General features: G+C 39.2%; 2 protein-coding genes across 2 annotated transcripts in view; one reads left to right on the top strand and one right to left on the bottom strand.

The window, feature by feature from the left end:
- LOC104951496 (protein FAM122A) overlaps positions 1–3,846 on the bottom strand; it is a 12,245-nt gene extending 8,399 nt beyond the window's left edge. Inside the window, exons 1-4 of the mRNA XM_010778158.1 lie at positions 3,316–3,846; positions 1,921–2,011; positions 1,592–1,670; positions 1,448–1,504 (exon numbers count right to left, since the gene is read on the bottom strand). Of these exons, the coding sequence (XP_010776460.1) occupies positions 1,448–1,504; positions 1,592–1,670; positions 1,921–2,009 (225 nt within the window). The 5' untranslated portion in view covers positions 2,010–2,011; positions 3,316–3,846. The remainder of the gene's footprint in view (positions 1–1,447; positions 1,505–1,591; positions 1,671–1,920; positions 2,012–3,315) is intronic.
- A 2,359-nt stretch (positions 3,847–6,205) lies between these two features.
- The window catches only part of LOC104951497 (ribosomal biogenesis protein LAS1L), a gene marked incomplete at its 3' end in the record, with an annotated part of 14,410 nt that continues 5,961 nt past the window's right edge, over positions 6,206–14,654 (top strand). The window contains exons 1-2 of the mRNA XM_010778159.1: positions 6,206–6,456; positions 6,956–7,155. Coding sequence (XP_010776461.1) covers positions 6,964–7,155 — 192 coding nt within the window. The remainder of the gene's footprint in view (positions 6,457–6,955; positions 7,156–14,654) is intronic.

Genomic DNA, 14,654 nt, shown 5'->3' on the forward strand with positions numbered 1-14,654 from the left:
CTCTGATAACTACAGCTCAGACTGAGAGAGATAACTACAGCTCAGACTGAGAGACTCTGATAACTACAGCTCAGACTGAGAGGCTCTGATAACTACAGCTCAGACTGAGAGACTCTGATAACTACAGCTCAGACTGAGAGGCTCTGATAACTACAGCTCACACTGAGAGACTCTGATAACTACAGCTCAGACTGAGAGGCTCTGATAACTACAGCTCAGACTGAGAGGCTCTGATAACTACAGCTCAGACTGAGAGACGATAACTACAGCTCAGACTGAGAGGCTCTGATAACTACAGCTCAGACTGAGAGACTCTGATAACTACAGCTCAGACTGAGAGAGATAACTACAGCTCAGACTGAGAGGCTCTGATAACTACAGCTCAGACTGAGAGACTCTGATAATAACTCAGACTGAGAGACTCTGATAACTACAGCTCAGACTGAGAGGCTCTGATAACTACAGCTCAGACTGAGAGGCTCTGATAAGACTGAGAGAGATAACTACAGCTCAGACTGAGAGGCTCTGATAACTACAGCTCAGACTGAGAGACTCTGATAACTACAGCTCAGACTGAGAGGCTCTGATAACTACAGCTCAGACTGAGAGCTGATAACTACAGCTCAGACTCAGACTGAGAGGCTCTGATAACTACAGCTCAGACTGAGAGACTCTGATAACTACAGCTCAGACTGAGAGACTCTGATAACTAAAGGACTGAGTGTTTAGACAGTTAACTTTAGTCGAAGTTATCTAAGTGGGTCTCAAACGGTTTGGTCACAATCTATGTAAACAAGTATTTCCGAGGAACACCTTTATATGATCATTATAGGATACTAAAAAAAATAAGGGAATAAATGAAAAACAGGTATGAAATACTATATGACAGTAAAACAATAATACAGTTTAAAAGGAGAGTGATTTTTAAATTATGAATAAAGAAAAAGTAAATCTGTATTCAGTTGTGTTTCATATGGGTGCTGAGAGATGCATCCAGATCTCTTCATGTTGCTCTCACAGTGCACCAGATTGATGCTTTTAACTTAACTTTAACACTTAAAACATGTTCACATGGATAGGATACTCAATACATTAGCACACTTTTTATATCGTAAACTATGTCCATATGTTTCTGTTTTGGTGGTCGTGCAACAACCGTGCATGTATGTCATAGGTGCTACGGCCCTTATAGAAATAGCACTACACCCCTGCAATGTGTGTGAAAGACAAGAGACTTGACAGCATGCTTTGAAATTGAAGTTGCGTTGGTGTTTGTGTGTTGGTTGTTGACGGCAGTGTGTGCCCCCCCCCCCGTGGTAAATGATTGGACTTGTTCTAGAGCCGACATTCAATTTGTTCTTTGGGAATTTAATTTAAATTGTGTTAATTAGAGATTAGTCCCAGCATCATATTTAAAAGAGTAGAAGAAGAAGAGTGGACTCCTCACCTGCCTCTTGAGGTCGAGTCTGTCTCCGGTCAGAGAGAACGGAGAGAGAGGGACGAGCTGCAGGACCAACAGACACTCAACTATAATATAATATATAATATAATATAATATATAATATATAAAGGTTATTACAGTAGCTCTGACCTGTGAGCTGGGGTTTATTGAAACGCTGCTGCGTCGATACCGAGCCGACGAAACCGGGCTGAACACCGTCATCCCGTCACTGAGAAAACATGAATACAGATTCCAACATAGAGACACACAATCAAATATACAGAAAGATATCTACAACCATACACCATCTTTTTATGCTGCTTCCAACACAAGCATTTCATTTTTCTTATTACAGGATTATTTTTTAGACAATAAATCGTTTTTCTCTTTAAAACAACTTACAATATCCTTTATTTGACCTTGCATTACTTTTTTAACATATATGTGTCGTGTGGCTCTCTGTAAGCAGTACCACCGACCTGACACTGGTGATCATGGGGGCGCTGTTTGACCTGCGCAGAGCCCCGCCAGCTGCGCCTGCGCACTGGTCCACTTCCATCCGCTCCATCCCTTTAATATGAAAAAAAAGATGTGGAATTAGTCATTTGTTTATTTAAGCTTCAAATATTTCATCCACAAATGTCGCTTCCTCAAAATGCCTCCAGAATTTATGTTTTTTTGAATAACCTGGAACTCTACTCAGTTTTTTGTTCATAATGCCTTCGGTTGGAATTAATTTAATGAACTCTGATTAGGGCAACATGTAATAACAAATATATAGAGGTGACTAAAGGTGATTTTATTTGTTGGTTATTCAGAGATTTAAAGGTGGGGTAGTTACACTTTTTGTTATACTCCATGGAATGCTCTTAACATCCCGATAGCAATGAATATCTGAAGTGCTTTGACAAAAAATCCATAAAAAAATGTCATCTGTGGAAGCCTGTAAAAAGCACGACCAATCATCTGAGCCGGCTAAAGTAACTGGATGGCCTACCTGCCTGTCAGCCTTCCATCAGTGCACAAACTTATCTCGTGCCCTCATTGGTCATGTGCGCGTTCGTGTGTGTTGGAGGAGGGGCTCTGTAATGAAGGGGCAGATTTTTTCTGGCTCTCCAAAATTACCTACCCCACCAAGTCAGTTGTCAAATTTTTTTGGGATGTTACCAAAAGTATACAAAAATAATAATTGTGAATAATGACTTTAATCTCAGAATCTCAGTCAGGATTCTGAGATTTTCTTACACAGAAAACAAGATCTGAAAAACTAAAATATATTTTTAATATTATTATTCATAGAGAACAAAAAAATACTCTAAGATGGTTTTTATTTCATTTTTTACCACTTTTCTTACTTTTTACAAAAGAAATTATGAAAAAAATAAAATTCACAAAAATCAAAACGTATTTTTTCTGAAAAACTCAGAACCCTGACTGTTTCCCCAGAATTCTAAGATTAAAGTCAGAACTCAACTTATTTCTTTAACTTTTTGTCACATCCCAAAGCAGTTTACTCAAACTCTTCCGTAGCTGTGCCTTTTTCTGATGCATTTGAAACAATTGTTCATTAAAGTTGAGGTTGAGTTATTTTTCCTGTCAGGTTTCTGAGATTATCACAGAAAAAAAATGACAATATATTAAAAAAATTAATTCTCTATAAATCTCTGACAAAAATAAATACAATTCTAAGATGATAATTTTTATTTATTTTTTAATCACTTTTCTAACTCCCCAAAACTATGCAAAAACTCAACTTCAACCTCTGTTCACATCTCAAAACATGTTTCCTCATATGGCCCTAACACTCTTCCGTAGGTTTTTCTAATGATTTCGAAAAAAACTGTTAAATAAAGTTGAGGAAAAAAAAGAGAAACCTCGCTCCGCAGGCCCCAGCGGAGGCAGTTTCTTCTGCCGGCCTCCAAGCCCTCTGAGGCGGCGTCGAAGCTCAACTCAAGCCCGGTGGATGGAGCCTGACCCGCAGGCCTCTCAGTCCGCAGACCCAGAGTCCGGATCACCGAGCCTTTTCTCCCGCAGGAAAACACCCTTACTCCTCTCCCAGTTTCATGTAGAAAAAGTATTTAAAACGCATTAAGGAGTCCGCGCTGGCACTTCCAGCCGCACAGCTGACGTGACTTAGCTGTGGAGCTAACTTGTAAAAAAAAAAAGAAGAAACCCTCCAGAAAACCCCACAGCAGCTGCCCGAAAACACGCAGTCTGAGCCGGGCAGCAGTCCTCCGGGAGAGTGGGTCTCGCGATCCCTCCGAAAAACAACCGAGAAAAAAGCCCCCAAAAACCTGGATTATCAACACTTTAAAGGTTTTCCCAACATAGTCCTTCACAACATAGAGGTAGTTCTGCTACTGTGGAAACAGCGACGCCCGCCGGGAACACCTGGTACTGCAGCGCATAGAAGAGCGTTTACTTTATAGTGTGCTCAGCAGCTACAGTGTAGATATGTCAATGAAAAACTGAAGTCCTTCTCCAACAGAGCAAGATGAATATATATATAGGACATAAAACAAATAAAATAGTGCAAGAGAATGTTTTGAGATGTGCAAATTAATACACATATAATAGAAATATTGCAAGGAGAGTCTACAAGTACATGGAATATATATTAGGTAAATAATTAAATGATAAACAGATGAATGTTATGGATGTTCTTTAAAAAGTTCAGGTGTTTATAGTCTCATGGCCTGTGGAATAAAACTGTCCCTGATTTTGTGGAGTATTAACTAATAAGAAGCCTAATCTATTTACTGGTGAAGTTATCATACCTCTATAATTAAATCATTTCTAAACATGTTGTGTTTATTATTCTACATCATCTATTATTATTCATTATATGATATTATTAATCATGACAGATGGACAAGAAACAAATGATTAAACACTGAAAAAGGATTTACAAACCAATAACTAATACAAGTAATGAGTTTATTTTATCCTTAGGGTGTGTGTAGCATTAAAAACAGGTGTTATCATAAGAGACTATTGTAAATATATAAATAAACTATTGTTAAATAAATATATTTACTGTTTACCCCCTTATCCCTAGACATGCCAGTGCTTTTACATAAGGGTTTATATTGTGTGTATTTGAGTTTACAGTCGGTGGCTTTAAAGGTGCGTCCACACGGCAGCGTCGCGCCTTGCCGGTGGGCGTGTCTGGCGTGCGACCAACAACCAATGACATTAATGTCCCGCCCCGGACACACAAGCACGCGGTTTGATTGGCTAGAGCTTGTACTGGCATATGATTTGATTGGCTGGCGCTTCCGTCTAAGATTGAAAAGTTGAACTTTTCTCAACTTTCGAAGCCAGCAACGGAGGCAAAGCGACGCTGCCGTTTGGATGTATCGTTTTATTGTCTTGTGTTTACATTTGTTTATGTCCTATTTGTTTGTTTATATATTTATTGAAGTACAGCACTCTGTTGGTTTTGAATGTGCGATAGAAAGAAAGTTGGATGTGATTGATTCATATTTCACAAAGCACTTTTTGTTATAAATTGTATGAAAAAGTATTATGGAAGCTGTGGGATAATAACCAGTTAAAGATTAATTAAAATGAACTTAATTATAGAAGGAATTTGTCCTAAAAAAACAGTTTCAGTAAAATGAAATCCAATTTTCTATTAAATGATTGACAGAACATTTTTATTTGCAAACATTTTGTTGACAAAAAAGTAAAAATACTTATACAAACCATTTTTCACTTCTCAAATCAAGAGTTTGCCAAAAATAATGATAGGTTTTAGTTTTAAAGTTACATTTTTTTAATGCTACATGAAAACACACACACACACACACACACACACACACACACACACACACACACACACACACACACACACACACACACACACTTCAGAAATTGTTTTGATTATACCTACAGTGACTCAAGTTAAAGTAGCACACACCGTCTCTTAGTGTTATATTTGTATATTAAAGGAGTTCTTTGTTGTTGTGACACTAAACCCTAAACTGCTGTTCTCCAGATTCCCAAAATCCTCCATCTGCTCTGAATCGTCATCTCCAAAAAATTGTGAAACTGGACACCAAGTCTCCGTTAACCCTTCACTGCCTATTCACTAAAACACACAGACACAAACCAACATGGAGAAAAATTATAAAAAATAAACATTTTTTTCAGAAATGATTTTGTTCATGAAGAAGTTTCTGTGATAAAAAAAAATACTCCAAAAAAACCGTTCTGTATGATCGAGATAATAAAACAGAATATTCAATAATTATCTGAATTGTATCGATTTAAATTACACAATGAACCTGCAATTAAATCTTTATTTAACAAAACTATGTATTCTCATTATTTCAAGATATTAAGACATCGTTTTAAGATTTTAACTCATTATTGTCTGATAGATAGAGGTATTTGGACAATATTTTATTTTGATTTACTTCTTAAGTTGTTATAAGTCATTCTGATTACATACTAAGTCATTATTTTGAGAGTATCAGTTTTTTACTCTTTATTTTGAGATTTTACCTCATTATTCAAGATACAAAGTTATTATTTTGAGATATTATGTCAATATTTTTTTTTTAAAACATACTTTTTTATTATTAATTAATTCAACATTGTTACACTTAATCTTTTTTTCACTTTTTAATAATATTGGCAGGAATTGTCTTCCATACCGGTTCCCCTTCCCGGTGCTGCCCAGTTTTCTTACCCGATTTGAAGCTCCGTCACTCGGGGAGAGAAGAGGTTAAAGAGGGGGTGGAGGAAGGGGGAGGAAGGGGGAGGAAGAGGAAGAAGGTCTTGCCTCCTTCACACGGAGTTTAACTTCTTTAAAACAACTTTAACTCACTTTTTATTTCATGTTAAAATTAAACCTCCGCGAATATTTCCAGGCAGCGGTGAGCGCCAGGCAGCGAGGCCGGCGAAGGGACGCTATTCCCGGGGAGAAAAACAGCGACATGTCGGGGGGATCCAGGCCGAGTGGATGTGACTGAGAGGCGGGGAAAACCCTCCGAGACTCCCCGCTCCTGGTAAACAACATGCGGGGGAGTTTAACCACTTTAACCAGAGTTTAAAAAGCTCCTGTTTTTAAGTTTAAAGAAGTTTGAGACCAGATCTGAGGTGTGTGTTAATGCAGCTGTTAACAACAGGAAAACAGACTTAACATAAGAAAAAAGTAGAGAAATAGTCACTTGAAAATCTAAGAAACTATTATTATGCATTTTCTTTGCTTTAAAAATTACTTTATTAAAGTATCTCTGACAATAGAAAAATAAAAGTAATATTTACACACTGTTTAGTTTATATAACACGAGTATTACATTATTTTATGTGAAATAGCATTTTACTTTATTTTCTAACAGAATGGGATAAAAAAATGGGCTCTGTTTTGATTAGTTCACCGCTTAGAGATGTCCCGCCCCTTAGCCTATCATGCACAATGTGTTGGTGCGCTAGCCAATAGGAGCGTGAGAGTTACACAGTGATGTCACTATGTTCTCGTTTAAGATTTTTTGTTCTCGTTTCCAGAGAGGAGGATGGAGGGAGAGAAAGAGACGGCGGAGGAGAAGGAGGAGGAAGAAGAGGAGGAGGAGGAAGAGGAGGAAGAAGATCTTCATCATATCGCGGCAATATCCATAGACCACCAGGAACTTCCCATCATGCACTGGGAGGATTTGAGCCAGCGAATAGCAGAGCTGGAGCAGCAGGAGAGGAGCGAGAGGTCAAAGGTGAGTGACCAAGAGAGTCAGGGGCCGTTTCTCAATGTCGAGTAAAGCTGCTCCAGAGCCATTGTCACTGTCACTACCCGATCCGTCCCCCTGCCCGATCTGTACTGCGCATGTGCGAGATGGTCCGCCATATTGGACAACTCCGGACGACTACAGCTCAGACTGAGAGACTCTGATAACTACAGCTCAGACTGAGAGGCTAACTACAGCTCAGACTGAGAGGCTCTGATAACTACAGCTCAGACTGAGAGACTCTGATAACTACAGCTCAGACTGAGAGGCTCTGATAACTACAGCTATCAAATAGTCTCCAGAGAGTTCAGACTGCGATATCAGGATGAGGTCTCAGAGCAGTCAGAGCGTCCCGACATCAATGGGAGGTCGAGAGGAGTAAGGAGCTGCGACATCAAGGAGTCGGGTCAGAGAGTTCAGACTCGATCATCAATAGAGAGAGGTCAGGACTCGCGAGCGAGTCGACATACAGGAGGNGAGTCCACAGATTATATTGGTATAAATGTCATCCCTGTGCGATCAAAACTCACTGTTCTGTATGATAAATAAAATAACATTGTACCTTGCAAATCAATAGCGGGTACATTTTACCCGTTGGCGGTTTTAGGTATACAGCGACCTCTGGCGGTTCTAGTGTTAAGAGACGGATCACGTTTTGTTCTACGACATTAAATACATCAGCAGTGACCCCACTGGTGATTTTTGAAGAGTTTACGTTTCTGAAAAACGATGGTTATTAACAAGTGGCTGAATAGGACTACAGAAGTGGAACTTGAAAACCAGTGAAACTTGAAAACCACAAGCTCCTCTTTAATTGATCTTAAAAAGGAGAGGAGTAAATGCAAAGGCCATTCAGGTTTTTTCTACGAGTTTATACTGGGATTTGATACATCTCCCCTCTTGTGTGCTCTTATGAATCTGCATAGAGAATTACTGCCAAAGCTTTGGTACTCAAAGGCTTTTGGCAAGATGTGGGTGTTACATTTCTACAGCATGAGAAACCTGGACAAATTATCTTAAATGATTCCATGCAATATATGTTTCTACTCCGTGCAAGCAGAGAGTTGATACTGGAGCGAAAACAACATTTTTAATTATAGCACAGTGCTTAGTGGGGGGTGTGCAGAGTTTGGCAGGCTGGATGCTCCATCTCACACGTACATTTACAAATAAATGCAATGTACTGTACATCAGAACAAGCTGAGGGAACACTGGCCATCTTAATGTTTCTGTATTCAAAAGCTCGTCCTTATTACAGTAAAGGTAATTGCATTGGGGAGTTTAAAGTTCATTTACACATTTTCCAATTAAATGAACTGCATCTTAGTATACACAGTGATATAAAAAACACAGCAAAGCAGAGAGAATCTGTTTACACAATATCTCATGCAGATAAATTAAGTCTTTGCTGGCCCGCAGTGCAAGGGCTAATTAGGTTTTGTTTAGGAACACATTGTCTTTGTGTGAATCCTGAACATACAGTAACTGGCCTGGGAAGGATAAAACAGTTGGTAGGTGTTTTCATCGTGGACTTAAGAGTCACATGCATTTCCAAACATTTGGTCTACCTATGTTGTAAATGTATTATCTTTTCAATTTACACACGGCATCTATTGCACGTCTGTCCGTCCTGGGAGAGGGATCCCTCCTCTGTTGCTCTCCCTGAGGTTTCTCCCGTGTTCTCCTTTAAACTGTGGGGTTTTCTCTGGAAGTTTTTCCTTGTACGATGTGAGGGTCCAAGGACAGAGGGTGTCGTATTGGGAGGCTGTGGCGCAGTGGACCAGTGCGTTGGTGTTCGGATCAGGGGAGCACAGGTTCAAACCCCACTGCAGTCAGCATGTTGTTGTGTCCCTGAGACACTTCACCCTAAATTGCTCCTGTGGGGATTGCCCACAGTATTGAGTATGTAAGTTGCTTTGGATAAAAGCATCTAACAAGTAACATGTAATGTAATGTATTGTCATACTGATATTCTGTACAAACTGTGAAGTCCACTGAGACAAATGTAACATTTGTGAAATTGGGCTATATAAATAAACATTGATTGACAGACATGCAGTGGCATTAATGCTACTGAGTTCAGTAGAAACTGGCATTTTTCAATATGAACAAATGGATCAATCTTGTCATATATTTTTAGCGGCATGGCTATCTTTAGCAACAAACAAAAAAGTAACATACTTTGTGTTGCTGGTATGGAAGGAATAAAGAGTGTGCTGAGCCACCATTTTAGTAGTTATATTACCTTCATAAGTGTAGGTGCAACAGAAGCTATCCTCTTCGTTTGTGTGCGGTAAAACTGGCCTTAATTTCCCCAGGAGATTGTACCCACTGTCAGAGAGTGAAAGTACTGTATAGCTTATAATGAACCAATCTTAACACCAAGGGTTTCATTATGCTACAGCCAAAACCTTAACTTCATAAGGATAAGTTAAAAGAAATCATTTACTGTTTTAAGATTTGATTTTATAATTATTAACCTATGTCAGACTTCTATTTGTGACATATTATATAATTTTAGTCATTTTCCATAGTTGTTAATTAGTGATTTGAGGCAGTTACCCATCTATGAAGTGAGCAATCAGTCAGAGGTGTTGAATGTCATTTATTATAATTAGAATGTAGCTAATTAATTTAGCAAAGTTAAGACCAGGAACAGCCATAGAGGCGAGTTTGTTGAAAAATGTTGATCAATCAAACTGTTATAGGTTTTTATTCCTGATTTGGTATGTCAATAGACAAAATTCCACTGAGCCAATTTGTCATGGGGTTTAGTGACAAGACATTTTTGCCAACAATTATGTTTATCATTTTATCAAGGATGCCCCTTATTTTGCAAATATTCTTAATACTACTCCTTTTGCTACTATTCAGTTTTCTATGAAATGTTATTGTTTTTTTTAGAAGTTTTTTTTACACATTTTAAAGGCATCATCTTGCAATTTGTTTTTACTCTACAGATTAAATAATAATTCAATTAAATTCAAGTTTATTTATATAGCCCAAAATCAAAAATCCTATTTGTCTCAGAGGGCTTCACAAGTCAATAAACACAATTGGCAATGTAAAACAATATAAAAACAACACACGTATGATACAAGATCAATTTGAAGATACCAATTTAAAAAGGAACATAACACAATGACACAAATAGAGTACAATAAATAAATTCCATAAAACGAAGGGTCCATGAGGATGTATAAAAGGGGGTTTAAAACCAGTCTTAACTGTACGTTGTACTAAAAAGGAAAGTCTTTAACCTGCTCTTAAATGTGTAGACACTGTCTGCCTCCCTAATCGTCACTGGAAGTTGATTCCAGAGGAACGGGGCTTGGTAGCCGAAAGCTCTAGCACCTGATAATATATAATATAATAATAATACATTTTCAATTTTTAGCAGTTCAAATAATTATTTTTGAAAAAGTGAAAATCAGTTCTTGACATGTTTGTCATTATAGCCATTTGTACATCTTACATCAGCTGGAATTGCACAGCTTTCTTTTATCAGCAGAACTCTGATTTACAGCTATCAGACAGTGAGCTATACTCCTCGAAGCACGAAGTGTAAACTTTAAAAAGATTGACACGACTCCTCAGCTGAAGGACTCAATTATTCAGCTCGAAAAAGTTTATAGCACTGACAAGATGACAACAGAACTTTCAGGGAAACATCAATCTTTGTGACAGGCACATCCATACCTCGTGTTTACCCTCGCAACTATTCATTGCATAATGTAAGACGGGCCGGCTCATTTCCGATGCATAGGGCAGAGCTGCAAAGCGTTTGAGTTGCGAGCAGAGAAAGAGGGGTGTATCAGTGGGGGGATGGACAGGGGAGACACCCTGTCACCGAGGTGGTCCCGTCAGCCGTTTCCCAGGGGACAGAGGTCAGAGTCTCTGGATCACGGAGTGGCAGCTTCCTGACAGATATTATACATAAGCAGCCAACTCAGATGGTGTTTATTTAAATGCAGGGTAGAGCCAGGCATGCTGACAGTGCAGTCATCCGTGCACTGAGTGGACAGTTGGAAATCAACACACTCATTCCTACATAAACCTTGCATGTGTTTGTTGGAGTTTGATGAGGTGGTAAGAGACGTTAAGGACTTAGAAAAAGTCATTTTCCAAAATGTGTGTGTATGCAGGTTTTTTAAATACAAGGTAACCAGCGAAAGAAGAAGAGTTGTGTGTACTTTGTTTTAAAGCATTCATATAATATGTCTGCAATGGCTCATAAATAAATACAATCAATGAATTTCATTTCACTTTGATTTAATTTGGCCAAAAACAAAATAGATTTCCCCTTTATCCTTCGTCACGGGACAGTGTTGGACCTAAATGCAATTCTTGAGTAACTTGTTTGAATCTGCTGTATCAAGTTTAAAAGCTGCAGAATGGAAAGTTGTTTAATCAAACAGAGAAGGCACAGATGTTAAATAAATGTTTAACTATGAATTTACATAAGTAGATTTTTGCCATCATGCCTTATACAGGTTGCTTCATCTTCTCATATTTCTTTGAGATAATCTTACAATGCGGAAGATGGCGCCAATTGATCCATTTCATATGGTAAAAGAGTCACAAAGCCTGCGCTTAAAGACAGTCGATCAAGACTTTGTGGAATCTGTTATATCTCTGATTAGCATTTCAAGTTTTGGTGAGCCAAGTCAAAGAAACCCTGACTCTGTTGAACTTCCTTTCTTGTACCTCTGTTGTAGCACATTCAAAGTCATTGACACGATAGTTAACGACCGCCGTCACTTTAAAAAAATGTTTTCCTCAGTCAGTCTCTCTTTCAGTGTCTCTCAAACCACTGTTGGTGATTGTTGGATCAGTGGAAATGCTAACAAAAGCCCATTTATTTGCCCGTTTTTACATAAAAAGATTATCATCAAAAATAAAAATGAGTGTGTCATCAGTGGGTCATGTTTGGTCATGATGACTCTCTCTGCTTCGAAATCATTTTCTCCCCGGCATGAACAACGAAAAAAGCCGGATGTTAGTGGTTAAGGTTTTTGAAAGAGTAGAGTTGAAAAAGTAAATGCCATAAAGTGAGAAATGTGAGGAAATGTGAGCTCAACTGGAGATTTTACAGCGGATGACCGTTAGCCTGATGGATTTTTCAAAGTTTCAAACTATTTCCACACTTCCATCACCTAGGCCAGTCTCAAGGTCAGCAGAGAGCTGATTCAGGAATCGCACCACAGTTTGACCTGTTTTTCATTCGTAATTACCGTAATGAAGATCAATGAACTCTTCCGTGTCTGTCTTGTCACTGACTGTTCCCTCTGTCCGCTCTCACTTGGAGCGGACAGAGCAAAAATATTCCCTCCTTTTTTGTCAGTGCTAAAACTAATTGGTCCAAAGTATGGCAGAGGACGGCACAGTAATGGTGCTTTTTCGTGTTCCTTATAATTGGCCAGTGGTTTTGGAAAGATTGCGCTGGTCATGTCGGGGAAACAGGAGAGTGATGAGGACTGATGTCTGATTAAAGAGGAGACACCAGCTCAGGACCAAAGGCGGTCATTTAGAGGACTTTAATCTTGTGGGCTTCAGAGAGTCTCTCAGCGGATACAAGCTGTCTTATTATAAAATGCTTAAAAAAAGATTACAGGGCTAATGCTTAAGCTAATGATCCACTCCCAATTAGTAATAGGCCCAAGGGGAATCCTCCAATCGCTGTGGGAGGGGGGGGCTGGACAACCATCACAAAGAGACGCATGGACTTAGGATTCATAGTATGAATCCCCAGTCCGTGTGGGTTAGGGTTAGTGGCGGTTCTCGACCAATTGTACTGGGGGGGCCAGGCTGGGGTCAGTTATTTCATGAGAGGGGCACAATAAAACCGGGTCAAAAAGACAAAAACAGTATAAATAAATTGTGTAAAATAAACATAAAATACAGTAATTGGTATTTGTTTTTGTAAAGGTATTTATTTGAGTACATTTAAGTTACAGTCCTTTGTTTCAGTCGTTTTTTTTATTTAGAGTATTTATTTCAGTAACTTTAAGTGACAATTTAATTAAAAAACATAAACAGTATTTGCTTTTATATAAGGTAATGAACAGTTTAATGACCACTGTACATCCGGGTCTCTAAATCAAATCGAGTTCTAAGCATTTCCTGTCATTTGTGTTGCTAGTACAGGTGGAAATGATGTAATTTGAACACGGGTGACGGCAGAAAAACAGCAGCAAAATGGCTGAAAGTGCAGGTTCCACAGAGGAAACATTATCCAAACCAATTACAGGGAAGGGCCCCACAACACAAGGCTTTATGGGTACCAGGAGATGGGTGTTGACAGCTGGAGTTCTTTTTGCTCATAAAGCCCGGCATAACAACATAACCTGTGCTGTGAATATGGGCTGAGGACCACAGTTCCTAGCCCCCTGAAAGAAAACAAAGCTATATTTAGATGCTAAGCTACGTTTCTTTGCCCTCCATCATGTTTACTGTTATGTTTTTCCATCCCCTGACAAATCCTCTGAACTGGCAGCATGACAAGTTACCCCAAGTCTTTTTAGAAGACAGTCTAAATACATGAGGATCTAAATCACAAACTAAAATCCACTTCCTCTTTCGTTGTAGCAAAAAGGAAGAGAAAATGTGTTGGAGGCAGAAATTAATATTGTGAAAAACATGTGTTCAATCAATCAATCAATCAATCAATCAATCAATCAATCAATCAATGTTTATTTATATAGCCCAATATCAGGAATGTTACATTTGTCTCAGTGGACTTCACAGTTTGTACAGAATATCAGTATGACAATACGACACCCTCTGTCCTTAGACCCTCACATCGTACAAGGAAAAACTTCCAGAGAAAACCCACAGTTTAAAGGGAAACATGGGAGAAACCTCAGGGAGAGCAACGGCAAACTTGTCAAATTGAGTGTTGTTTCTGGCAACCTGTCAGTTTACTCTCTTTAATTTCTGTTGCGGTCTCTACCAACTCCTAAGGAAAATGTCAACATTAAATGCCTTTCAATACATACCAGCACATAGTTCCTTGATCCTCCTTAGCAACAGTCTGTTCTCCTTAGCAGCGGTCTGTTAGTGAAAATTAACCGCCTCTGAAATGTCCAAATTGTTCATCAAAGTTCATTTTGAAATGAGACCACCCAGTAACCAATATTTGCCCCCCTGCTGAGATGGATATGACCCCCCCTGTCCGGTTTGAGTTGGGTCTCCCTGCTAGCATCAACTGACATCCAGGCCTCTTTTGAACACTCTGCTGACTTGTAATGCCACAGGGCCTTACCACCAACATCAGTATCTGCCCACCACAGTGGATATTTAACTGGGGGGGGGGGCCGTGTGTGTGTGTCCTCTGCTGTAACTCTGAGGGTTTGTGATAATTAATATGTGTAGTGGGCTTGATGAATGAGGACAGGCGGAGGATTTCATCATGCCTAGACAGACTGACTCCCTCCCTGGGCAGGAGGGATCCATGACCCCCCTAACACCTCGGAACCCCCCCCCCC

This window comes from Notothenia coriiceps, unplaced genomic scaffold, assembly GCF_000735185.1.
Source record: "Notothenia coriiceps isolate Sejong01 unplaced genomic scaffold, NC01 NC01_scaffold00018999, whole genome shotgun sequence".
Classification (NCBI taxonomy): Eukaryota; Metazoa; Chordata; class Actinopteri; order Perciformes; family Nototheniidae; genus Notothenia; species Notothenia coriiceps.